The sequence below is a fragment of the Microcaecilia unicolor genome, chromosome 6 (genome assembly GCF_901765095.1).
Source record: "Microcaecilia unicolor chromosome 6, aMicUni1.1, whole genome shotgun sequence".
NCBI classification, from domain to species: Eukaryota; Metazoa; Chordata; class Amphibia; order Gymnophiona; family Siphonopidae; genus Microcaecilia; species Microcaecilia unicolor.
In genome coordinates, this window is record NC_044036.1 from 114,377,436 (window position 1) to 114,402,487 (window position 25,052).

The 25,052-nt window shown below is 46.2% G+C and overlaps 1 protein-coding gene across 1 annotated transcript in view; it reads left to right on the forward strand.

The window, feature by feature from the left end:
• Nucleotides 1-25,052, forward strand: part of KIFAP3 (kinesin associated protein 3) — a 249,844-nt gene that overhangs the window by 83,438 nt on the left and 141,354 nt on the right. The window contains exon 10 of the mRNA XM_030206053.1: nucleotides 4,619-4,781. Coding sequence (XP_030061913.1) covers nucleotides 4,619-4,781 — 163 coding nt within the window. The remainder of the gene's footprint in view (nucleotides 1-4,618; nucleotides 4,782-25,052) is intronic.

A 25,052-nucleotide genomic window follows, 5' to 3' on the forward strand; every position in this document is an offset into this window, starting at 1 on the left:
GCTGTCATCTTTTTTTTTTTTATTGCACTTTTAGAAAATAGCATGCAAGTTATACACTTAAATAAGCAATATGGAACCACGAGTATATTCCTAAGAAAAGGAGAGCAATATCAGGAAAAGCAATCATTCCTTCTTAGACCTCAAAAATAAGAGGGGAGTGGAACATCAAGACAAGGAGATCATAATAAAGAAAAATAACTAAAGAAAAGGCATTATTGTGAAAATAGAACCCTTCCCGTTAAAATGCCATGCAATATCAACTATATTGGGCCTTTCCTGTGACAATGTTTTCTAAATCTAAGAAAGTTCTCAATTGCTCTGACTGAAAAAAACAATTTATACCCAAATACCTTATCAGGCATTTGCAAGGGTACGCTAAAGGAAAAGATGTCCCCAAAGTCAATGCTTCTTACCCCATAGCTAAAAAAGCTTTCCTTTGCTCTCAAGTTCGCCTTGTTACATCAGGATATATCCACACCTTTTTGCAGTAAAAAAAGAACCTGAGAATTCCGGAAATACAACTTCATAACTGCATTCAAGTTCTGCTCAGAAACAAATGATACCAGCAATATTACCTTTTCCGAGTCCTCGGTAACAGGTGATTCAAGTATTGCTGATATATTAAGATACTCGGTTCTTGGAATTTTAGCCATGATCTCTGGCTAGTACCCTGACAACAATCTTGAAGGAACATAGTAATCCTTATTTAATGAAGGAATAGCTTCAGCAGGAAAATTTTAAATTTCGATTAACTATCTTTTAAACACATCCACGGGAGTAGTCCAAAAAAAACAGAGGTTTAATCTTCTATTATAATTCTCAATCAGTTCAATCTTTCTGTGTATAATAAATTTATCCTTAATTATAGCTAAAGATGTAGCTTGCAAAGTTTTTACCTCCTCTTAAGAGATGTAATCTGGCCAGAAAACTCACTTTGTTTCATCCATTTTCTTAATTAAATCATCAGATTTACTCACAAGTGTTGAAACTTGGAGATTCCAAGATGGCGCTGTGAATGGACGCACCTGTGTTTGCTCCTGGAGGCTGCTGTGTTTGTGAGTTTTCCTCGGTGCCTCTGTAGCCTCGTCACCGATGGGGAAGCGGAGGGGGAAGGTAAAGGAATATCCCTCGGTTCCTGTGACCTCCTCGATGATGAAACAAACAACCCTGCAATTTCCCAGGCAGCAACCGGGTCCTCAGGGAACTTCGACCCCCTCTGCAGCTCTCGGCCCTTCGGAGTCGATCGAGAGTGGAAACGGGCTTCCCTGAGCCCTGTGGAGCGAATTGCACCTCCCCAGCCTGGAGGAGAGTTGCTGGCTGTTCAAACAGAGACAGACGCCAAAGTGGCTCAGCTGGTCCTGTCTGAGGGTGTGACTGCAGCAACGGAGATAGATTCTCAACTTCGGGAAACATTACTACAACAGGCTTCAAAGGTATTGCCTCAAGCTATTGTTTCCAAGTTAGCTCGTGCTGATAGTCTATCTAAAACTCCACCTGTGGCTAGTGGAGTGATTAGACCAGCAATTGTGACGCTGGAGTCACTATGGGATATGGTTTACAATATCCAAACCTCTATGCAAACTACTTTAAAGCAGAATTCTTCTGATATTGACGTTCTTTCTGAGGCTGCCCTGCTTCAAGCACAAGTGACTGCACAGCAAACCCAGAAATTGGAACATGTGGATATCAAAATTCAAGAAATGGGATCTATAGAAACAGCTCTGGTTAAAGACAATAATTTCCTACATAAACGACTTGAATACTTGGAAAATCAGACTAAAAGACTTAACCTTAGGTTTCTTAATTTTCCCAAATCGCCGTTAATTTCTCCCTTGGAGATGGTTAAAAAATATTTGGTGGACATCCTAGGAATGGACAAGGACTCACTCCCTCCCATTACACGGGCTTATTACATCGGGAGTATTGGAGTGGGGGTAGGAAACAACCCCCCCCCCCCCCCGTAATAGGGGAAGGAATGAATCGGTGAGTTATCATTGTATAGGTTATATTGCACTTGCTGTTGTAATATTGTTGTTGTTTGAGATGCCTGTACCTGAGGCCCTGAGATAATAAAAACAGTTAAAAAAAAAAAAAAAGAACCTTGCCCACGGAACCTCAGTCTTAATTAAATTTAACTGAATTTTTGGAAAGTTCTTTAGAAGTAATAACTGAACGAACAACCCTCTTAGTAACTTTTGCATTTGAAATGGACAGAAATAATATATTTCGATTGTACTTTAGATCTATGACTGCACAATTTCTTGGTGCTAAGATACAAATATTTCCTAATTTAAACAAGGATATGCAAAAAAAGAAGACGGGAATTCATGGGGTTGAAACCAAGAATCATCGCTTTGGATGCAACTTTTGTATTAAAATTTGCATGTAGATGTCTAATATCCTTAAATTTGATTAATTATGGGTTGTTTTTTTATCTGAAGAACATACAGAAATTCATAATATCTAAAGAAGGGGATGGTGGGTTTACCCTGAATGCTCAAACAGGTTAACTATGCTGAAAATCGTTTGCAGGTGTTTAGCGGTCCCCCTGTCTGATTTCTGTTAAAAGTTCCTTAATTTTATTTCCTTGTATCTTGTCTCAGTAATGTGGACAAATTTAGAAGTTTATTTTCCTCACCTTGATTAAAGGGAAAAATGATCTTATTTACATTTTATCTTTATTTCAATGCATTTATGTAATGTGAATGTAATAATGAAACTTATAAATAAATAATAAGACAAGAACAAAATTACGGAGCATATTCAAAAGCATGGGTTAGTGAGACAAAGCCAACATGGAGTTAGTGAAGGGAAATCTTGCCTCACCAATCTACCAGATTTCTTTGAAGGGGTGAACAAACATGTGGATAAAGGTGAACCCGCTGATATTGTGTGTCAGGATTTTCAAAAAGCATTTAACAGAGTACCTCATGAAAGACTCCTAAGGAAATTGGAGAGCCGTGGGATAGGATTGTGTTCTGTTGTGGATTAAAAACTGGTTAAAAGATAGAAAACAGGGAGTAGGGTTAAATGGTCAATATTCTCAATGGAGAAGGACAGATAGTGGGGTTCCCCAGGGGTCTGTGCTGGGACCGCTGCTTTTAAACATATTTATAAATGATCTAGAGATGGGAGTAACTAGTGAGGTAATTAAATTTGCTGACGACACAAAGTTATTTAAAGTTGTTAAATCACAAGAGGATTGTGCAATATTACAAGATGACCTTACCAGACTGGGAGACTGGGCATCCAAATGGCAGATGATGTTTAATGTGAGCAAGTGCAAAGTGATGCATGTGGGAATGAGTAACCCAAACTATAGTTACATGATGCAAGGTTCCACATTCGGATTCACCGACCAGGAAAGGGATCTAAGTGTCATAGTTGATACTTTGAAACCCTCTGCTCAGTGTATGGCAGTGGCTAAGAAGGCAGATAGAATGTTACGTATTATTAGGAAAGGAATGGAAAACAAAGATGAGGAGGTTTATAATGCCATTGTATTGCTCCATGGTGTGACTGCACCTCGAATACAGTGTGCAGTTCTGGTCACCGCATCTCAAAAAAAGATATAGTGGAATTAGAAAAGGTACTGAGAAGGTTGATGAAAATGATGAAGGGGATGGGACAACTTCCGTTTGAGGAATGGCTGAAACGGCTAGGGCTCTTCAGCGTGTTGAAAATAGTGATCTATAAAATTGAGTGGAGTGGAACGGGTAAACATAAATTGCTTGTTTACTCTGTCCAAAAATACTAGGACTAGGAGGCATGCAATGAAGCTACAAAGTAGTAAGTTTAAAACAAACCGGCGAATTCTTCTCTCAAGGTGTAAATAAACTCTGGAATTTGTTGCCAGAGAATGTGATAAAAGCAGTTAGCTTAGCAGGGTTTAAAAAAAAGTTTGGATAGCTTCGTAAAAGAAAAGTCTGTAAGCCATTATTAAGATGGACTTGGGGAGAATCCAATGCTTATTTCTAGGATAAGCAGCATAAAATGTATTGTACTGTTTTGGGATCTTGCCATGTACTTGTAACCTGGATTGGCCACTGTTGGAAACAATTATAGGCTTGATGGACTTTCAGTCTGTCCCAATATGGCAATACTTATGTACTTATCATGTTGGTTATTGAGGCTGCACCTCATTATCTGTTCTTGTTTTTCCACCTTGTTCCTCTCTCTGCCTCATCTAGTGCATACTGGTATAGTAGTTGTCACCTTTGCTATCTCCTTTTCTTTTCTACCAAACATGTCAACTCAGATTAAAATATTTTGGCCTCATCTTCCCAACATTCATTCTATTCGTCTGCTCCTTTTGGTTTGCACTATTAAAATTCTTATCCAAGCTCCTTTTGGTTTGCACCATTAAAATTCTTATCCAAGCTTACTTCTCCATAAGAAGATTATTGGAACTTCTTGTCGGCAGACCTACTTTACTCCTATCACCTTGTGTTTATAGTCCTTACTTCTAACATGTTGTCTGTTCCCCTTATTCCTCTGGCATCCTGTAAAATAAATGTTCAACCATTTTATGTTTACTTTGCTTGAAAGATGTATGGCAGTGTTGGCAGTTTCTAGGTGTTTCTGTTGTTCCATAACTTTACTTTGGCTTTATTTACAGGCAGAAATGGATATCGTTGAAAAATTGTCTACAATGATCCCATGTGAGCATGAAGACTTACTGAATATCACCCTACGATTACTGCTCAACCTCTCCTTTGACACGGGCCTGAGAAACAAGATGGTGCAGGTTGGACTGCTGCCCAAACTCACTGAGCTGCTCGGTAAGTTGAAATGCATTTCATGTACTTATCCTCCCAGATAATAGGCCAGGGGTGGCAGAACATAATATTGATGAGCGAGGCCAAACAAACCAGTCTCCAGCCCCACCCCCAAACCCTCTAGTTGCTGATGTCGTGATGGGCAAAATATTGTTGGGGCCATGGACCCTGTGGCACACTCTATTGCACTGCCTATGTAATAATGAGCAAGATTGGAGGGACAACTGCAGGATCTCATTGAGCTGTGGCCATACCACTTACTCAACCCTCTCTGCGTGCATGTGCTACAAGTGGAAAAATATGCACTGGCAAACAAGGAATTACTTACAGGATCTCACTGTGTTGTTAGTGTCTCTCGTAGTGTCCTGTGCCAAAGGCTGTAGAGCAGGCAGTGTAAATGCATACACCATTACCAGTTTAGTTCAACAGTTCTGTTGTCATTGTTCTTTGGCACTTTATCAAGCAATTCAGCTATGTAACAGAAACACTCTGATGTAATTACAACCTTCCCCTGCTTGATCAATCAAGTCCTGTCACACAGCACTGTGTGTGCAGAACACAAACTTTATCCTGTACTTACAGCCTATATCCCTGCTAGATCCATCTAGTGATAGAATAGAGATGGTTAACATCCAGGATCCCAGTGTTCATCCTGTTCCAAGATTCATCTGTGGCATGATTAAACAGGGAAATGAAAAATATTTAAGCTTTCATTTTTACTGAGTAATGAGAATATCCATCTCCTTATGCCTAACCCAAATGTAATTACAAATGGTAAAATATGAAGGAAAATGATTGAAATTTAATTAGCTGGTTCTGCAGTTTGTTCTTGAATGCACTGATTATACCCTAAATAAAGGCCAGCCTATAATCAAGAGCTTTGAAACTAGTTTGACTGTTAACTAATTGCATGTCCGTGGTACTTTTGGTTTTGTGATTCAGTCCTAAAGACCGAGCATGGTCATTGCTGACTGTATTTGGGAATCTGTGGGATAATACCTTAAAGCCCTCACTTCTCTCTTTCCCTTCCTGGAATTTGAAATGTATGTGGAAAGGAGCCTATTACTACCTCTCTGCAGTTGTCCTCAGATGGTTTGAACTGAACAACCAATGTTTTTCAAACTCCTTTGTAGGACAAAAAGTGAATTGAAGATGGAATATCAGAATGTTACTTAGATTCTAAAGTGCATTTTATTTTATTACTAGTAAAAAAGGCCCGTTTCTGACACATATGAAATGGGCGCTAGCAAGGTTGTCCTCGGAGTGTGTATGTTTGGGAGAGTGTATGTGAGAGTGAGTGTGTGTGAGAGAGAGAGTGAAAGTGCGAGTGTGTGTGTGTGTAAGAGAGAGAGAGTGTGGGTGTGAGTGTATGTGTGAGAATGAGAGTGTGTGCAAGTGCGTATGTGAGACACAGTGTGATTGTGAGTGTGTTTCACACAGATTCAGTGTGTGCGTGAGAGAGAGTGTGTGTGATACTGAGATGCTCTGTGAGACTGAGTGTATGAAACCAAGCGAGTGTGTGAGTGATTGTGTGACTGTCAGATGAGTGTGTGTGTGTTTGTGGTGTGGGTTCATGAAGCACTTGCAGAAGAGAGAGTGAGTGTGTGTGTTTGGGGGGGGGGAGGTTTGAGGTAGCAGGGCCAAATGATAGTGAGTGTGTGTGTGGGGGGGGGGTGTTTAGGGACGGCTGCCAGATTATTAAGTGAGTGTGTGGGGGGGGGGGGGGGGCAGTGGTTTCAGGAAGTGCTGCCAGATGAGTGACAGAGTGTGTGTGTGTGTACGGGATTTTAGGATGCGCTGCCAGATATGAGAGAGTGGTTTTGGGGGGGGAGGGGGTTCAGGAAGCGTTGCCGTAGTTAGAGAGTGTGTGTGTGTGTGTGTGTGTGTGTTGTAGGGGTGTCGGGGTCTGTGTTTGGGGTTTCAGCAGGGAAGAAGAGAGGTTTGGGGGTTGGTTATGGAAGCGCTGGCAGTTGATGAGTGTGTGTGTGAGGGTGTGTTTATTGTGCGTTTCCACATGAGAGAGTGTGTGTGTGGTGGGGTTCAGGAAGCGCTGCCAGATGAGAGAGTGAGTGTTTGTGTGTGTGTTTGGGGGGGGGGGGGGTGTTCAGGAACTGTTGCAAAATGAGAGTATGAGTGTGTGTGGGGGGGGGGGGGGGGCAGGGGTTTGAGGAAGTGCTGCCAGATTACAGAGTGAGTGTGTGTGTGCGTGTCTGTGGGGGGGGGGGGTGCGTTGAGGAGTTGTGGCCAATTGAGAGTAAGTGTTTTGTTTTGTTTTTTGGGTGGTGGGTTCTGGGACCGCTGCCAGATGAGTGATTGATTGTGTGTGGGGGGTGGGGGCTGGGGTTTCATGGAGCGGTGCCTGTTGTGAGAGTGTGTGTGTGTGTTTTTTCTTTCATTTTGAGTGGGGGATTGTATTGTGTTGAATTTCGAAGGAAGCAGAGGCTGCTTTCTGGGGTTGTTTGTTGTATTCCGTCTCCGCTTCCTCCGCGTGATGCACCCGCCGCGCGTTGCTCCCCCCCCCTCCTGCCGCCATTCCAGCCTACCGTGTCTTAGTTTTGCTGGCGGGGTACCCAAAATCCCGCCAGCAGAAGTCCTTTGTCGTGGGCTCTGCTGAGTGCCGCTTGATGTTCTGCATCTAGGCTGTGCAGGGCGGGGTTATGTGTGTCTTATGTCATGCACGTGCATGACGTCAGACGCACATAAGCCCTGCCTGCAGATCACGCTGGATGCGTTCTTGTGGGGTTTCGGGTTCCCCGGCGCCGGCGGCAAAGGTACACGTCGGTGGGTGGGTAGGGTTGGGGGTTCCTTCATGTGGATTGTGTTGCGTGTTTTTTTTTTTTGCAGGATTTTCGTGGGTGGCCTTGGGGGGGGGGGCGCGGGTGTGTTTGTTGCACCTGCAGCATGTGTTGGCTGAGGTTTTTTTCTTTTTTTTTTGCGGTTTGTCGTGTCTGTGTGTGGCTTTGTGGGGGGGGGTGCGGTGCGGGGGGTGGGTGTTGCACATCCTGGGGGAGGAGTACTGCTCCCCCTGCTTGTTTGTTTTTTGTTTTTCCTTGACTTTTTTTTATTTTTAAACGCTCCCTAAAGGTTCTTTTTGCTAAGGTTTTGAACTCACGTCATGACGTTTGACGTGAGGGCGGGGCTCCGAGTCATAGTGGGATGGCTTCACCACCATGAACTTACGAACCCTTGTGCTGTGAGTTCAGAAACCTTTGTCCTCAGATCGTTCAGGGTGCGTTTTATTATAGTAGATGATATAAAATCAGGATCGGAACAATCCCAGGTATTGGGTTACTTGAGAACCTGAAAATTGATGTGAGAGCATTTGTGCAGTATTGTGGATAATTGTGGGAACATGTTTTATAGCTACAGAGTGGCACCTATGTTGCTTGTATAAAATAGCTACATTTTTTTCAAATTTGTGTAGGTGTCATATTATAAAATTACTTTCCACATGACCAGAGGGGTGAAGGTAAATGTGAAAAAGCAGAGCTCCAAAATTAGAGCCCTGGAGTTTCTTCATTAATACAGTTCTGTTCTAGTTATAAATTAGAAAGCCAGTGTTGACTAATTAGGTGTCTTCTGATCCCTCCCAACCTTTGCCCCTGTGTAATTCCTTTGCTGCATTTGGGGCATTATGATGCTCAGAAAAGAAGTACTGAGATGGAGCCAGAGGCGAGGAATGTAACTCAGTCTAAAGGAAATACCCCCCCCCCCCCCCAAAAAAAAAAAACAATGACAAAACGGCTCAAAGCAGAAAATTCTTACTGCTGTGAGACTCCATTATAAGAGGCATTAACTCAGAAACACAGTTCAAGGGTCTCAACCTAGTGAAATGCCTTCCAGGATCCTCTGCTACCAGAAGTATCAACCAGATACTGAATGTGGTCTGAGAAGAGAGTAAGGATTCCGATATTGATATTGTGATCCACCTTGGGGACAAAATGACCTGGTCAGTAATTTATTTTACATTTGTATCCCACCTTTTCCCACTTATTAGTAGGCTCAAAATTGCTTACATAGTTCCGGAGAGATGGTTACAGACTCTGGTGGGAACAAATACAGTATAGGGGTACTATTATAGTGACAAATACAGTAAAGAAGTATCGGTAAATAGGTTGGGGTGATACAGACAAAATGTTAGGGTGTGATCATGCGTTGGGGTTGAAAACTGTCCGTTTCCTGATTAAAATGCCATATTTCATTATTCGGTATTTGTCAGATACCGTGGGGTATGCCTTCTTGAACAAGTGAGTTTTTAGGGTTTTTTTTTCTGAATTCTAGATGATTATTCGTAGATTTCAGGCATTTTGGTAGAGAATTCCAGAGCTGTGTGCACACAGAGAGCGTTCCAGAAGCTTGGGGAGGGTCTTAAGTCTTTGATTCAGACTGCAGCTTTTTCTGAAGTTATTCCTACATATGGTAAAGGAGAGGAAAGATTGTGTAAAACAGAGGAGTTCAATAAGTGGCTTGAAGCTTGGTATAAAGAAGAAGGTTTTAGATATATAGGAGGATGGGGCAGTATATAGAAAAACAGCGTGCTGTACTGTACCGATGGCCTACACCTTTCTGTGACAGGAAAAGGGATCCTTGGGGAGAAGTTCAGTCAGTCTGTTTCTAGACATTTAAATTAGAGGACAAAAGGAAGCAAAGGAATTCAGAAAGTCACTCCTAAAGAAAAACATGACAGCAGTTGGGAAGGTAATGTTAATATAGAAAACCATCTGAACTCAATGACACCTGGAAAACAATGAGCACAAATGCTCTTTGCAAGCCCTGATGTTTGAGGAAAACTTGAATTTTGGTATTACAGAGGAATGGTTCAATGCTTCCCATGAATGGGATGTGACCATACTAGGCTATTGTCTTTTTAGGAAGGATAAGGAGAGCTGAAGAGGTGGAGAAGTGGCACCCACGCTTCCTACCTCTCTCTCCCCCCCACCAGCAGCCTACTTTTCCATAGTTAATATTTGGAGGAGGAAGGGAATAGCACTCTCTCCTCTTTGGGTGCCTTCTCAAAATGGCAGCGTTCCACTCTCCCCGGTTCATACTGAGATGCACTGGGTGGGGCTTAATCCTTATATTGAAGTTAAGCCCCGCCCGGTGCATCCCAGGATGCACCAGGCAGGGCAGGACGCCGCCATTATGGGAAGGCGCCCAAAGAGGAGGGAAAGAATCTCCCTCTTCCAACTACTACTACGGAGAGGTAGGCTGCCGGGGGGTGGGGGGGAGGGAGGAAGGGTGGACTGACTGGCTGGCTAGCTAGATAAACAGCGGGCTTTTTTGTTCGATGTGGGGGGGAGCTAGTGGGGTTTTTGTGTTTGGGGGTGGAGGGCCTGAAAGTCCACCAGACCTCTAGGTCTTGTGTTGGGGGTGGGGAGGGGCATGGACTTAGATTTGACAGGTCCAGAAGAAAATCCCGGACCTGTCAAACCTCTTCAGTGGGTCTCCCCATTCGTCACTCATTGGTAAACCATTGGTAATGCCAGCTCCGATCTAGCGTAGGGTTTGCAGCAGGAGCAGCGCCCTTGTATGGCGCGCTGCCCACTGATCATGAGGGGGGAATGCGTGAGACCTTTGTTTGTATGCATTTGCATACAATTAACGTTCAGAGACGGTGAACGCGTTATTACATGCACTCACTGGCTGTGATCATTAGGGGGGACAAAGGCAAACACTATTGGCACCTGCAACCTTGTCACCCCAAGGTGATCATCAGCCTATAGATTCGATAGAGGGTGGTGGTAAACGGAATTTGCTTTAAGGAAAGGAAGATGAGTAGTGGAGTGCCTCAGTGGTCGGTACTGAGGCTGATTCTATTTAATATATTTGTGAGAGACATTGCTGAAGGGTTTGAAGGAAAAGTTTTTCCTTTTTGCAGATGACATGAAGATTGCCAATAGAGTGGATGCCCTGGAGGGAGTAGAAACCATGAGAAGAGATCTCCAGTAATTAGAAGAATGGTCAAAGGTCTGCAGTGAAGTGCAGAGTGATGTACTTGGTGCAGAAATCCAAAGGAGATTTACCAGATAGGAGGGGAGATTGATGAGCCCTGCTCAGGAGAGGAACCTTTGGGTGATGGTGTCTGAGGATCTGAAGGTGACGAAACAGTGTAACAAGGCGGTGACCACGGCCAGAAGGATGCTAGAGTGCATAGAGAGGGATATAACCAGAAGAAAGGAGGTGCTGAATTGATGCCCTTGTACAAGTTGTTGGTGAGGCCCTACTTGAAGTATTTTGTTCAGTTTTGGAGGCCGTATCTTGCTAAGGATGTAAAAAGACTTGAAGCGGTTCAGAGAAAAGTGATGAAAATGGTATGGGGTTTGCACCACAAGACATATGAGAAGAGACTTGCGGACTTGAAGATGTATACCCTGGAGGAAAGGAGAGACAGGGTTGATATGATACAGACATTCAAATATTTGAAAGGTATTAATCTACAAACAAATCTTTTCCAGAGATGAGAAGGTGCTAGAACTAGAGGTCATGAATTGAGGTGCAGGCGGGCTGACTCAGGAATAATGTCAGGAAGTACTTTTTCACAGAGAGGGTGGTAGATACCTGGAAGGCCCTCCTGTGGGAAGTGGTGGAGATGAAAACAGTAACTGAATTAAAAAATGCATGGGATAAACGCAAAGGAATCCTGTATGGAAGGCCTGGAGCCAAACAAGCTTAGTTGTGATTGTTGGCAACACCAGTAATTGAGAAGCAAAATCAGTGCTGGGCAGATTTCTGTGGTGTGTGCCCTGAAAATGGCAAGGTTAAATCAAGGTCAAGTATGCATATATGGTATTACATTATACCCTATGCTATGAGTTTATGTTGTTGAGCAGACTGGAAGGACAGTACATATCTTTATCTGCCGTCATCTACTATGTTACTACACCTTAATTATTTTGACATTGCTCTCATACTTTTTAAGTATTACGTTTAAGTGGTTCTCTGTCTAAGGTAATACACAATAAAACCCCAAGGCTGCTACTCTCGAAAGAGAAGTTAAGAAAACAAGATGCTTCAGGCTAGCCAAGTCCTGATAATGCTCTACAGGGCCAAGCTGAACTCACCCAGTGGTGTAGGCTGGCTAGATCTGATTTCCATAATTGTGGGTCTAAATTGCTGTGCTGATAATGAAGCTGGTCATTCCCGTGCTCCCCAAGAAGAAACATTTTACTGTATAATAAATCAGAGTGTCTTTTGGTAATTGTTCCAGAAACTGAAACCACAGTGAATTCTGAAACCAGCATATTTTCCAGCCCAGCAGCTCCAGCTGTTTTAAAGCTGCAGCTCCTTTCTGAGATTCAGATATTTTTACACACCGTAGAATGTGCTGTATCAGTAGTAATTCCTTGCCCATTGCATTTTGTTAAACAGGAGGTGCCCACATTTGGAACTTAGAAATGAATTGTATCTCAGGCATTCCTCTGTAAGTGCTGTCATTTTTGTCTGTGGTTTGTAAATTTAAGAGTTGCATCATTAATAGTATGTGCTGATTAATTAGTGAAATTCTACCAGTTTTTAATTAATCAGTGTCTGATTCTGCAGTATGCAAAATGATTTGACACTGGACTAGTATATTAGGAGCAGGAAATGTTCAGGCTTTGCAGCTGAGATATCACTGATGCTTACAAATTCTAAGTGTCTATTCCATCTTCAGCCTTTAGGCTCTTTTATGTGTTGGACAAACACTTGGGCAGTGTTAAGTTCTATCCCCATGCTAAGTTCCATTCCCACTGTACCATTAAACATTTGATTTTCAATAATTCACATGGAGGGGAATTTTCGAAAGGACGTCCAAGTCAGAATTAGAACGTCCTGCTCATAACGTCCAAAAAACCCCATCCATCTCTCAGCCATTTTTGAACACGAAAAACATCTGAGTTTTCTGTTCGAAAGTACTTGAAAACATCCAAAATGAACAGGTTAGGGTGGTGGGGAAAAAAAACAGAGACAAGGATGTCTGGCAGTATTTGTACAAAAATGGCCACACAAACATCCTTTCAGAGCACAGGGGCAGCCTAGTGGACAGTGCAGTGGACTTTAATCCAGGAAACCAGGTTCGTATTCCACTGCAACTCAGTTTTAAATGGTGAGCCCTCCAGAGCCCTCACCTAACTGTACCTGAATGTGCACCATCTCAATAGCCCTCACGGTTGTAGGTGTGTTTAATATTTAGGTACAGTAGGTATATTTGTGTTTCTGGAGGGCTCACAATTTAAAAGAAAAAAAGAGAGTTGAAGTGGAATTTGAAACGGGGTCCTCTGGTTTACAGTCCATTGTACTGACCACTAGGCTACCCTTCAGACCGGGTTGCCATTGTTTTCAGAATGCCCATAATGCCTAGTTTTCCTTTCCAGTGTCACTTTCAGGAGTGAGGGAGGGGTAGAGTAATCGCTGGGGGATTAAGGATGGTTATGCTTTAATCCCTCCAGTGCTCAGCTACTTGTGATTGAAACAGGTCTAACTTAGGACACCCTTCTTTTTTTGACATGGACGTTTCTATCCATTCGATTATTACTGTTCAATGTTTTAAATTTAGGTCCTTTCTAGTCCTGCCCTAAACATGCGCACAACATGACGATGGTGCAGGGAGGAGGGTTTTAGATTTGTTAGGAACTGGGTAACATTCTGGGGAAGGGGGAGCCTATTCCGAAAGGATGGGCTCCACCTTAACCAGGGTGGGACCAGGCTGCTGGCATCGGCATTTAAAAAGGAGATAGAGCAGCTTTTAAACTAGAAATGGGGGGAAGGCCGACAGTCGCTCAAAAGCGCATGGTTCGGGAAAAGGTATCTTGCAAAGATACCTCACAAACAGGGAAGATAGGGTTTCTGGATAGTGAGGTTGCACAACAGACCATGGTAGACCAGGTGCCCTTAAATACAACTAAAGATCAGACAAAAGATGTCAAATCAATAGTGTCAGGTACTAAGCATCATGCAAATAAGAACAACAAACATACTCTGAAATGTCTATATGCAAATGCTAGGAGTCTAAGAAATAAGATGGGAGAGTTGGAATATATTGCACTAAATGAAAAATTGGATATAATAGGCATTCTCCGAGGACAAGCAGGCTGCTTGTTCTCACTGATGGGTGACGTCCTCGGCAGCCCCTCCAATTGGAATCTTCCTAGCAAAGTCCTTTGCTAGCTCTCGCGCGCCCGCGCGCACCGCGCATGCGCGGCCGTCTTCCCGCCCGAAACCGGCTCGAGCCGGCCAGTCTTCTTTCGTCCGCACTCGGTACGGCTGTGTTTTTGTCGTGTCGAGCCCCGGAGAGTCGACCTCGCGCGTCCGTTATCTAAATCGACGTGTTTTTCTTCGGAAAAGTTTCTTTTTCGTTCGGAAAGTGCTCCGGAAACCCCCTTGGGTTTCGTTTGCCCCTTCCCGTATTTCCAGTTTTGCCCCGGTAAGTTTTCTTTCGTTGTCGGGGTAGGCCTCTTTTCGGCCTCGGTCGAGATTTTTTCTCCCTTAAAGTTTTGGTGCTCCAAATTCGTCATTTCGGATTTTGACTTCGCCGGCGTGATTTTTCCGCCCATGACATCGAAGCCTTCCAGCGGCTTCAAGAAGTGCACCCAGTGCGCCCGGGTAATCTTGCTCACTGATAGGCACTCTTCGTGTCTTCAGTGTCTGGGGGCCGAGCACCGTCCCCAGAACTGTAGTCTGTGTTCCCTCTTACAAAGGCGGACTCAAGTAGCGAGATTAGCCCAGTGGAACGTTTTGTTCTCGGGCTCTTCGTCGACATCGGCACCGGGGTCATCGTGTGCATCGACGTCATCAGCGTCCAGACCTTCTTCCTTGGCTGCCAGTGCATCGAGTGCATCGAGGCATCGGCCCTCTGCATCGGCGCCGAGACATCGGATAGCTGCATCGACGTCGGTGGTACCGGGACCTCGTCTCCTGATGTCGTCGGACGGTGGTGCATCGAGTGGAGTTCAGGTGAGGGCTGTCCATTCCCCTGCTGGTGGCGGTGAGCCCTCGGGTGGGTCTCCTCCTACCCTGAGGGCTCCTGCGGTACAGCCCCCCCGAGATCGACCCCCTTCGGTCTCGGCCCCGAGGAAGCGACGGATGGATTCTACGTCCTCCTCGTCGGTGCCGGGGAGCTCCGGTGACATGCTTCGGAAGAAGTCGAAGAAGCATCGACACCGGTCCCCTCCCCGCGTCGGCACCGAGAGCTCTGGGTCGCCGAGGGAGTCGGCACCCAGCAGGCATCGGCACCGAGAGGACCGCTCACCCTCTGTTCAGGAGGTGTCGATGCGCTCCACTCTGGACAGCCCGGAACAGCCTCCACGCCCGGAACAGGTTCTGACGTCGACGCCTGCATCGACCTCCATGCCTTTCTCTGCAGCCGCTCTGCACGAGAGCCTCCGGGCCGTTCTCCCAGAGATTCTGGGAGAGCTGTTGCGCCCTACCCCTCCGGTACCGGCGGTGCTTGCGCCTCCGGTACCGTCGAGCGTGGCGCCGGCTGGCCCATCGCCCGGGGTGAGGTCCCCGACGTCGGTACCGCGTGCGGTGCCGACTGCGGCCACCTCCCAGGAGGGCTCCCCGACTACATCGGCGGAGGGAGCTTCGCCGATGCGGGCGAGGGAGTCTACCTCTCGATGCCCCCATCGTGGACGTGGCTCCACGGAGTCGAGCCGGGCGCGGTTGCAGACGCAGGTCCGTGAACTTGTGTCTGACACCGAGGGTGAGGCCTCGTGGGAAGAAGAAGAAGATCCCAGATATTTCTCTGACGAGGAGTCTGAGGGTCTTCCTTCTGATCCCACTCCCTCTCCTGAAAGACAGCTTTCTCCTCCCGAGAGTCTGTCTTTTGCTTCCTTTGTCCGGGAGATGTCTACGGCCATCCCCTTCCCGGTGGTTGTGGAGGACGAGCCCAGGGCTGAAATGTTTGAGCTCCTGGACTATCCTTCTCCACCTAAGGAAGCGTCCACTGTTCCCTTGCACCATGTCCTGAAAAAGACATTGCTTGCGAACTGGACCAAGCCACTAAGTAATCCCCACATCCCCAAGAAGATCGAGTCCCAGTACCGGATCCATGGGGACCCAGAGCTGATGCGCACCCAGTTGCCTCACGACTCTGGAGTTGTGGATCTGGCCCTAAAGAAGGCTAAGAGTTCTAGAGAGCATGCTTCGGCGCCCCGGGCAAAGACTCTAGAACCTTAGACTCCTTTGGGAGGAAGGCCTACCATTCCTCTATGCTCGTGGCCAAAATTCAGTCTTACCAGCTCTACACGAGCATACACATGCGGAATAATGTGCGACAGTTGGCGGGCTTGGTTGATGCTCTTCCCCCTGAGCAAGCCAAGCCTTTTCAGGAGGTGGTCAGGCAGCTGAAGGCGTGCAGAAAATTCCTGGCCAGAGGAGTTTATGACACTTTTGATGTTGCGTCCAGGGCCGCTGCTCAAGGTGTGGTGATGCGCAGGCTCTCATGGCTGCGTGCCGCCGACCTGGAGAATAGACTCCAGCAGCGGATTGCGGACTCGCCTTGCCGTGCGGACAACATTTTTGGAGAAAAAGTCGAGCAGGTGGTAGAGTCTCTCCACCAGCGGGACACCGCATTCGACAAGTTCTCCCGCCGGCAGCCTTCAGCTTCTACCTCTACAGGTAGACGATTTTTTCGGGGGAAGGAAGACTGTTCCCTATACTTCTGGTAAGCGTAGGTACAATCCTCCTTCCCGACAGCCTGCGGCCCAGGCTAAGCCCCAGCGCGCTCGCTCTCGTCAGCAGCGTGCGACTCAGCAAGGCCCCGCGGCTCCCCAGCAAAAGCAAGGGGCGAGCTTTTGACTGGCTCCAGCAGAGCATAGCCGACATCCAAGTGTCAGTGCCGGGCGACCTGCCAGTCGGAGGGAGGTTGAAAGCTTTTCACCAAAGGTGGACTCTCATAACCTCCGATCAGTGGGTTCTGCAAATAGTCCGGCAAGGATACACCCTCAATTTGGCCTCCAAACCTCCAAATTGTCCGCCGGGAGCTCAGTCTTACAGCTTCCAGCACAAGCAGGTACTTGCAGAGGAACTCTCCGCCCTTCTCAGCGCCAATGCGGTCGAGCCCGTGCCATCCGGGCAAGAAGGGCTGGGATTCTATTCCAGGTACTTCCTTGTGGAAAAGAAAACAGGGGGGATGCGTCCCATCCTAGACCTAAGGGCCCTGAACAAATATCTCGTAAAAGAAAAGTTCAGGATGCTTTCCCTGGGCACCCTTCTCCCCATGATTCAGCAAAACGATTGGCTATGCTCTCTGGACTTGAAGGATGCCTACACACACATCCCGATACTGCCAGCTCACAGACAGTATCTGCGATTTCAGTTGGGCACACGCCACTTCCAGTACTGTGTGCTACCCTTTGGGCTCGCCTCTGCGCCCAGGGTGTTCACAAAGTGCCTAGCTGTAGTAGCAGCGGCACTTCGCAGGCTGGGGGTGCATGTGTTCCCATATCTCGACGATTGGCTGGTGAAGAACACATCCGAGGCAGGAGCCCTGCAGTCCATGCAGTTGACTATTCGCCTCCTGGAGCTACTGGGGTTTGTGATAAATTATCCAAAGTCCCATCTTCTCCCAGTGCAGAAACTCGAATTTATAGGAGCTCTGCTGGATTCTCGGACGGCTCGCGCCTATCTCCCAGAGGCGAGGGCCAACAACTTGTTGTCCCTCGTCTCGCGGGTGCGAGCGTCCCAGCAGATCACAGCTCGGCAGATGTTGAGATTGCTAGGCCACATGGCCTCCACAGTTCATGTGACTCCCATGGCCCGTCTTCACATGAGATCTGCTCAATGGACCCTAGCCTCCCAGTGGTATCAGGCTGCTGGGGGTCTAGAAGACGTGATCCACCTGTCCACGAGTTTTCTCGAATCCCTCTATTGGTGGACAATCTGGTCCAATTTGACTCTGGGACGTCCTTTCCAAATTCCTCAGCCACAAAAAGTGCTGACAACGGATGCGTCTCTCCTGGGATGGGGAGCTCATGTCGATGGGCTTCACACCCAAGGAAGCTGGTCCCTCCAGGAACGCGGTCTACAGATCAATCTCCTGGAGTTGCGAGCGATCTGGAACGCTCTGAAGGCTTTCAGAGATCGGCTGTCCCATCAAATTATCCAAATTCAGACAGACAACCAGGTTGCCATGTACTACGTCAACAAGCAGGGGGGCACCGGATCCCGCCCCCTGTGTCAGGAAGCCGTCAGCATGTGGCTCTGGGCTCGCCGTCTCGGCATGGTGCTCCAAGCCACATATCTGGCAGGCGTAAACAACAGTCTGGCCGACAGACTGAGCAGGATTATGCAACCTCACGAGTGGTCGCTCAACTCCAGAGTGGTGCGCCAGATCTTCCAAGCGTGGGGCACCCCCTTGGTGGATCTCTTCGCATCTCGAGTGAACCACAAAGTCCCTCAGTTCTGTTCCAGGCTTCAGGCCCACGGCAGACTGGCATCGGATGCCTTCCTCCTGGATTGGGGGGAGGGCCTGCTGTATGCTTATCCTCCCATTCCTCTGGTGGGGAAGACTTTGTTGAAACTCAAGCAAGACCGAGGCACCATGATTCTGATTGCTCCTTTTTGGCCGCGTCAAATCTGGTTCCCTCTTCTTCTGGAGTTATCCTCCGAAGAACCATGGAGATTGGAGTGTTTTCCGACCCTCATCACGCAGGACGAAGGGGCTCTTCTGCATCCCAGCCTCCGGTCCCTGGCTCTCACGGCCTGGATGTTGAGAGCGTAGACTTTGCCTCTTTGGGTCTGTCAGAGGGTGTCTCCCGCGTCTTGCTTGCTTCCAGGAAAGATTCCACTAAGAGGAGTTACTTCTTTCTGTGGAGGAGGTTTGCCGTCTGGTGTGACAGCAAGGCCCTAGCTCCTCGCTCTTGTCCTACACAGACCCTGCTTGAATACCTTCTGCACTTGTCTGAGTCTGGTCTCAAGACCAACTCTGTAAGGGTTCACCTTAGCGCAATCAGCGCATACCATTACCATGTGGAAGTTAAGCCGATCTCAGGACAGCCTTTAGTTGTTCGATTCATGAGAGGTTTGCTTTTGTCAAAGCCCCCCGTCAAGCCTCCTACAGTGTCATGGGATCTCAATGTCGTTCTCACCCAGCTGATGAAACCTCCTTTTGAGCCACTGAATTCATGCCATCTGAGGTATTTGACCTGGAAGGTCATTTTCTTGGTGGCAGTTACTTCAGCTCGTAGAGTCAGTGAGCTTCAGGCCCTGGTAGCCCAGGCCCCTTACACCAAATTTCATCATAACAGAGTAGTCCTCCGCACTCACCCTAAGTTCTTGCCAAGGGTCGTGTCGGAGTTCCATCTGAACCAGTCAATTGTCTTGCCAACATTCTTTCCCCGTCCTCATTCCTGCCCTGCTGAACGTCAGCTGCACACATTGGACTGCAAGAGAGCATTGGCCTTCTACCTGGAGCGGACACAGCCCCACAGACAGTCCGCCCAATTGTTTGTTTCTTTTGACCCCAATAGGAGGGAAGTGGCTGTAGGGAAACGCACCATATCCAATTGGCTAGCAGATTGCATTTCCTTCACTTACGCCCAGGCGGGGCTGGCTCTTGAGGGTCATGTCACGGCTCATAATGTCAGAGCCATGGCTGCGTCGGTAGCCCACTTGAAGTCAGCCTCCATTGAAGAAATTTGCAAAGCTGCGACGTGGTCATCTGTCCACACATTCACATCTCATTACTGCCTGCAGCAGGATACCCGACGCGACAGTCGGTTCGGGCAGTCAGTTCTTCAGAACCTGTTTGGGCTTTAGGATCCAACTCCACCCCCCGAGGGCCCTGTTTGTTCTGTTCCAGGCTGCACTCTCAGTTAGTTGGTAAATTTTTTAGGTCAATCTCAGTTATGTCCTCGCCGTTGCGAGGCCCAATTGACCATGGTTGTTGTTTTGAGTGAGCCTGGGGGCTAGGGATACCCCATCAGTGAGAACAAGCAGCCTGCTTGTCCTCGGAGAAAGCGAATGCTACATACCTGTAGAAGGTATTCTCCGAGGACAGCAGGCTGATTGTTCTCACAAACCCGCCCGCCTCCCCTTTGGAGTTGTGTCTTCCCTTGAAGTGTATTGTCTTGCTACATACTGGACTGGCCGGCTCGAGCCGGTTTCGGGCGGGAAGACGGCCGCGCATGCGCGGTGCGCGCGAGAGCTAGCAAAGGACTTTGCTAGGAAGATTCCGATTGGAGGGGCTGCCGAGGACGTCACCCATCAGTGAGAACAATCAGCCTGCTGTCCTCGGAGAACACCTTCTACAGGTATGTAGCATTCGCTTTACTGAGACCTGGTGGAAGGAGGATAACCAGTGGGACACTGTCATACCGGGGTACAAAGTATATCGTAGTGATAGGGTGGACCGGACTGGTGGAGGGGTAGCATTGTATATTAACGAGAGCCTTGACTCAGATAGATTACAAATTCAGCAGGACACAAATCACACCTTTGAATCATTGTGGGTTGAAATTCCATTTATAAAAGGGGAAAAAACGGTGATAGGAGTGTACTACCGTCCGCCTCGTCAGGATGAGCAGGTAGACACAGAAATGATAAAAGAAATCAGAGACGCGAACAAAATGGGCAATGTGATAATAATGGGTGACTTCAATTATCCAAATATAGACTGGGTAAATGTAACATCGGGACACGCTATAGAGATACAATTCCTTGATGAAATCAAGGACAGCTTTATGGAGCAACTGGTGCAGGAGCCGACGAGAGAAGGAAAAATTCTAGACTTGGTCCTTAGTGGAGCGCATGATCTGGTGAGGGACGTTATGGTACTGGGGCTGCTTGATAACAGTTACCATAATATGATCAGTTTTGATATCGACCTTGAAGTAACTGTACGCAGAAAGTCAAATACGTTAGCGTTTAACTTTAAAAAAGGAGACTATGATAAAATGAGAAGAACGGTAAAAAAAAAAAACTTAGGGGGGCAACTGAGAGAGTAAAAACTGTACAACAGGCGTGGACGCTGTTCAAAAATACCATCCTGGAGGCCCAGGCCATACATATTCCGCGAATTGGAAAAGAAAGACGGAACTCCAAAAGACAGCCGGCCTGGTTGAAAAGTGAGGTGAAGGAAGCTATTAGGGCTAAAAGAAACGCCTTCAGAAAATGGAAGAAGGAACCGTCTGAAAATAACAAGAAGCAGCATAAGGAGTGTCAAAGCAAATGCAAGGTGCAGATAAAGAAGGCCAAGAGGGATTACAAAAAAAAGATAGCACTAGAGGCAAAAAAACATAGTAAAAAATTTTTTCGGTATATTAAAAGCAGAAAGCCGGCAAAAGAATCGGTTGGGTTGCTGGATGACCGAGGGGTAAAAGGGGCGATCAAGGAAGACAAAGACGTAGCGGAGAGACTGAATGAATTCTTTGCTTCGGTCTTCACCGAGGAAGATTTGGGTGGGATACCGGTGTCGGAAATGGTATTTCAAGCGGACGAGTCGGAGAAACTTACTGACTTCACGGTAAACCTGGAGGACGTAATGGGGCAGTTCGGCAAACTGAAGAGTAGCAAATCTCCTGGACCGGATGGTATTCATCCTAGAGTACTGATAGAACTGAAAAATGAGCTTGCGGAGCTACTCCTAGTGATATGCAACTTATCCTTAAAATCGAGCGTGGTACCGGAAGATTGGAGGGTAGCCAATGTAACGCCCATTTTTAAAAAAGGCTCCAGGGGAGATCCGGGAAATTATAGACCAGTGAGTCTGACGTCGGTGCCGGGGAAAATGGTAGAGGCTATTATTAAAAATAAAATTACAGAGCACATCCGAGGACATGGATTACTGAGACCGAGTCAGCACGGCTTTTGTGTGGGGATATCTTGCCTGACCAATTTACTTCAATTCTTTGAAGGAGTAAACAAACATGTGGACAAAGGGGAGCCGGTTGATATTGTGTATCTGGATTTTCAAAAGGCGTTTAACAAGGTACCTCATGAAAGGCTACAGAGGAAATTGGAGGGTCATGGGATAGGAGGAAATGTCCTATTGTGGATTAAAAACTGGTTGAAGGATAGGAAACAGAGAGTGGGGTTAAATGGGCAGTATTCACAATGGAGAAGGGTAGTTAGTGGGGTTCCTCAGGGGTCTGTGCTAGGACCGCTGCTTTTTAATATATTTATAAATGATTTAGAGATGGGAGTAACTAGCGAGGTAATTAAATTTGCTGATGACACAAAGTTATTCAAAGTCGTTAACTCGCGACAGGATTGTGAAAAATTACAAGAGGACCTTACGAGACTGGGAGACTGGGCGGCTAAATGGCAGATGATGTTTAATGTGAGCAAGTGCAAGGTGATGCTTGTGGGAAAAAAGAACCCGAATTATAGCTACGTCATGCAAGGTTCCACGTTAGGAGTTACGGACCAAGAAAGGGATCTCGGTGTCGTCGTCGATAACACGCTGAAACCTTCTGCTCAGTGTGCTGCTGCGGCTAGGAAAGCGAATAGAATGTTGGGTATTATTAGGAAAGGTATGGAAAACAGGTGTGAGGATGTTACAATGCCGTTGTATCGCTCCATGGTGCGACTGCACCTTGAGTATTATGTTCAATTCTAGTTGCCGCATCTCAAGAAAGGTATAGTAGAATTGGAAAAGGTGCAGCGAAGGGCGACTAAAATGATAGCGGGGATGGGACGACTTCCCTATGAAGAAAGACTAAGGAGGCTAGGGCTATTCAGCTTGGAGAAGAGACGGCTGAGGGGTATATAAAAAAATGAGTAGAGTGGAACAGGTGTATGTGAAGCGTCTGTTCACGCTTTCCAAAAATACTAGGACTAGGGGGCATGCGATTAAACTACAGTGTAGTAAATTTAAAACAAATCGGAGAAAATGTTTCTTCACCCAACGTGTAACTAAACTTTGGAATTCATTGCCGGAAAATGTGGTGAAGGCGGTTAGCTTAGCAGAGTTTAAAAAGGGGTTGGACGGTTTCCTAAAGGACAAGTCCATAAACCGCTACTAAACGGACTTGGAAAAATCCAAAATCCCAGGAATAACATGTATAGAATGTTTGTACGTTTGGGAAGCTTGCCAGGTGCCCTTGGCCTGGATTGGCCGCTGTCGTGGACAAGATGCTGGGCTCGATGGACCCTTGGTCTTTTCCCAGTATGGCATTACTTATGTACTTATGTACCCCTTTGCTGTTTGGATGAACTGCAATGTAGGACGTCCAAATTCTGCCTTTCGAAAATTGCGATTTGGATGCATTTTTTGGCCATTTTGAGAAGTCCATATGCTTTGAAAATGAGTGCCATAAACTCTCTGCCTACTTTCTTAGTGTTTCTGTGTTTGCTTAATTCTGTTTTCCATCACAGGCACTGTGTATGCTGAGATATTGATTCCACTGAATGTGCCCCCTCAATATTGACATCCTTGGTCATGAAACCTATCTTTAGTTTATCTAGTGGTTTTTAAAATCAGTGTGTCTTCAGTATCACTATAATGCTACTACTACTACTACTACTACTATAAATCATTTTTATAGCGCTACCAGTCGTACACAGCGCTTCACAATTGAACATCAAGAAAAGACAGTCCCTGCTCAAAAGAGCTTACAATCTAAATCAGGACAGACAGAACCAATAAGGATAAGGGTAGGACAGACAGAAGGACACATAGGGAAAGGGACTATTGCGGAGAGGAAGACAAGATAAAGGTTACGAGCAAGTGACAAGTTAGGAGTCAAAAGCAGCTCATCAAACAGGTAGGCCTTTAGGCCAGATTTGAAGGCGGCCAGGGATGGAGCTAGATGTAATGGCTCAGGAAGCCCATTCCAGGCATAAGGTGCGGGGAGACAAAAGGAACAGAGTCTGGAGTTAGCGATGGAGGAGCAGGGTGCAATTAGGAGAGATTTGCCTAGTGAACGGAGTTCCTGCGAAGGAGTGTAGGGATGAGATGAGGGTGGAGAGGTACTGAGGGGCTGCAGAGTGAGTGCACTTATAAGTCAATAAGAGGAGCTTGAATTTTATACGGAAACGGATAGGGAGCCAGTGAAGTGACTTCAGGAGAGGGGTGATATGGGCATAACGAGTTTGGCGAAATATTAGTCATACAGCAGAATTTTGAACAGATTGAAGAGGAGAGAGGTGGCTGAGTGGAAGATCTGTGAGAAGCAAGTTGCAGTAATGTAAGCGAGAGGTGATGAGAGTGTGGATGAGGGTTCTGATAGCGTGTTCAGAAAGGAAAGGGCGAATTCTGGCGATATTATAAAGGAAGAAACGACAGGTTTTAGCAATCTGTTGAATATGTGCAGAGAAGGAGAGGGAGGAGTCGAAGATAACCCCAAGGTTACGAGCAGATGAGACTTGAAGAATGAGGGCTTTATTAAACTCCTCAAGTGACACTGTTTTGTGTATGTGGAGTTTTTTGTTAGCTTATTTTTTTTTAAGGTGGCCAGTTCTGTCTTTCTGTAGAGTTTTGCAGAGTCACAGTAAATTTGTACTCCTTCTCCACCAGGATTCCCTTTAAAAATTAGTAGCTTGGCAGGAGCTGCAGGTGCAAACTTCTCCACAAGGAAATATATTAAAAATACACTCTCCAGGCATACCTTCCATGTGTAAACACTAGTTTACCCCTAGCATATCTGTTTGAAAACTTTTCCCTGGAGTTTACTAAATTATCATTTCTCTTAAATAAATTGAGATATGAAAAAGAAATTGCACCACTATTGCTATGAATTTTGTTTTCCTTTTTGGCGAGGAAGGGGGTGTAGCAGGAATGTAGGGTTGGAAGTGTGTGTGTGTGTGGGGGGGGGGGGGGGGGTGCTAAATAAAAATGTTGTTGTTCCCACTACTGCTGTGTGTGCAATTTTGTCTTTGCTGTAGTAAATGCACTAATTGTTCTGTTATTTGCTGATGGCAAAAATAAAGATATTTAAAACATAAATTTCTTTTTTTTTACTCCTGAGTCTTTCTTGTCCAGCTCCATTCAGTGAACCCTTATTCTAGAATTTCAAACAAAAAGCACTTGACTGCTGTGTACCAGACCTGTTTACCTATCCCCCGTTTCTTGTTCTAAGCTATACTCTGCTGTGGGTGAATTTCTTCAAAAAGGTGGAAAATACATCCTAATATTTTGCATTTTGGGGTCCTTAATTTTTACTTTATGGAACTTGCGGTGCAGACTCTCACTATTTTGATGGGTTTCCTCTGCATTCCTTCTGCTCTATATAGATGAACATCTTGAAGTCTTGCTGAAAATTACTCATCTATCCAGATAAAAGTATGCCCAAGCTTCCACAATGTACATACTCTTAGCATAGGTCATGGCAGCAACTGAGGAAGGCATAACCTGAG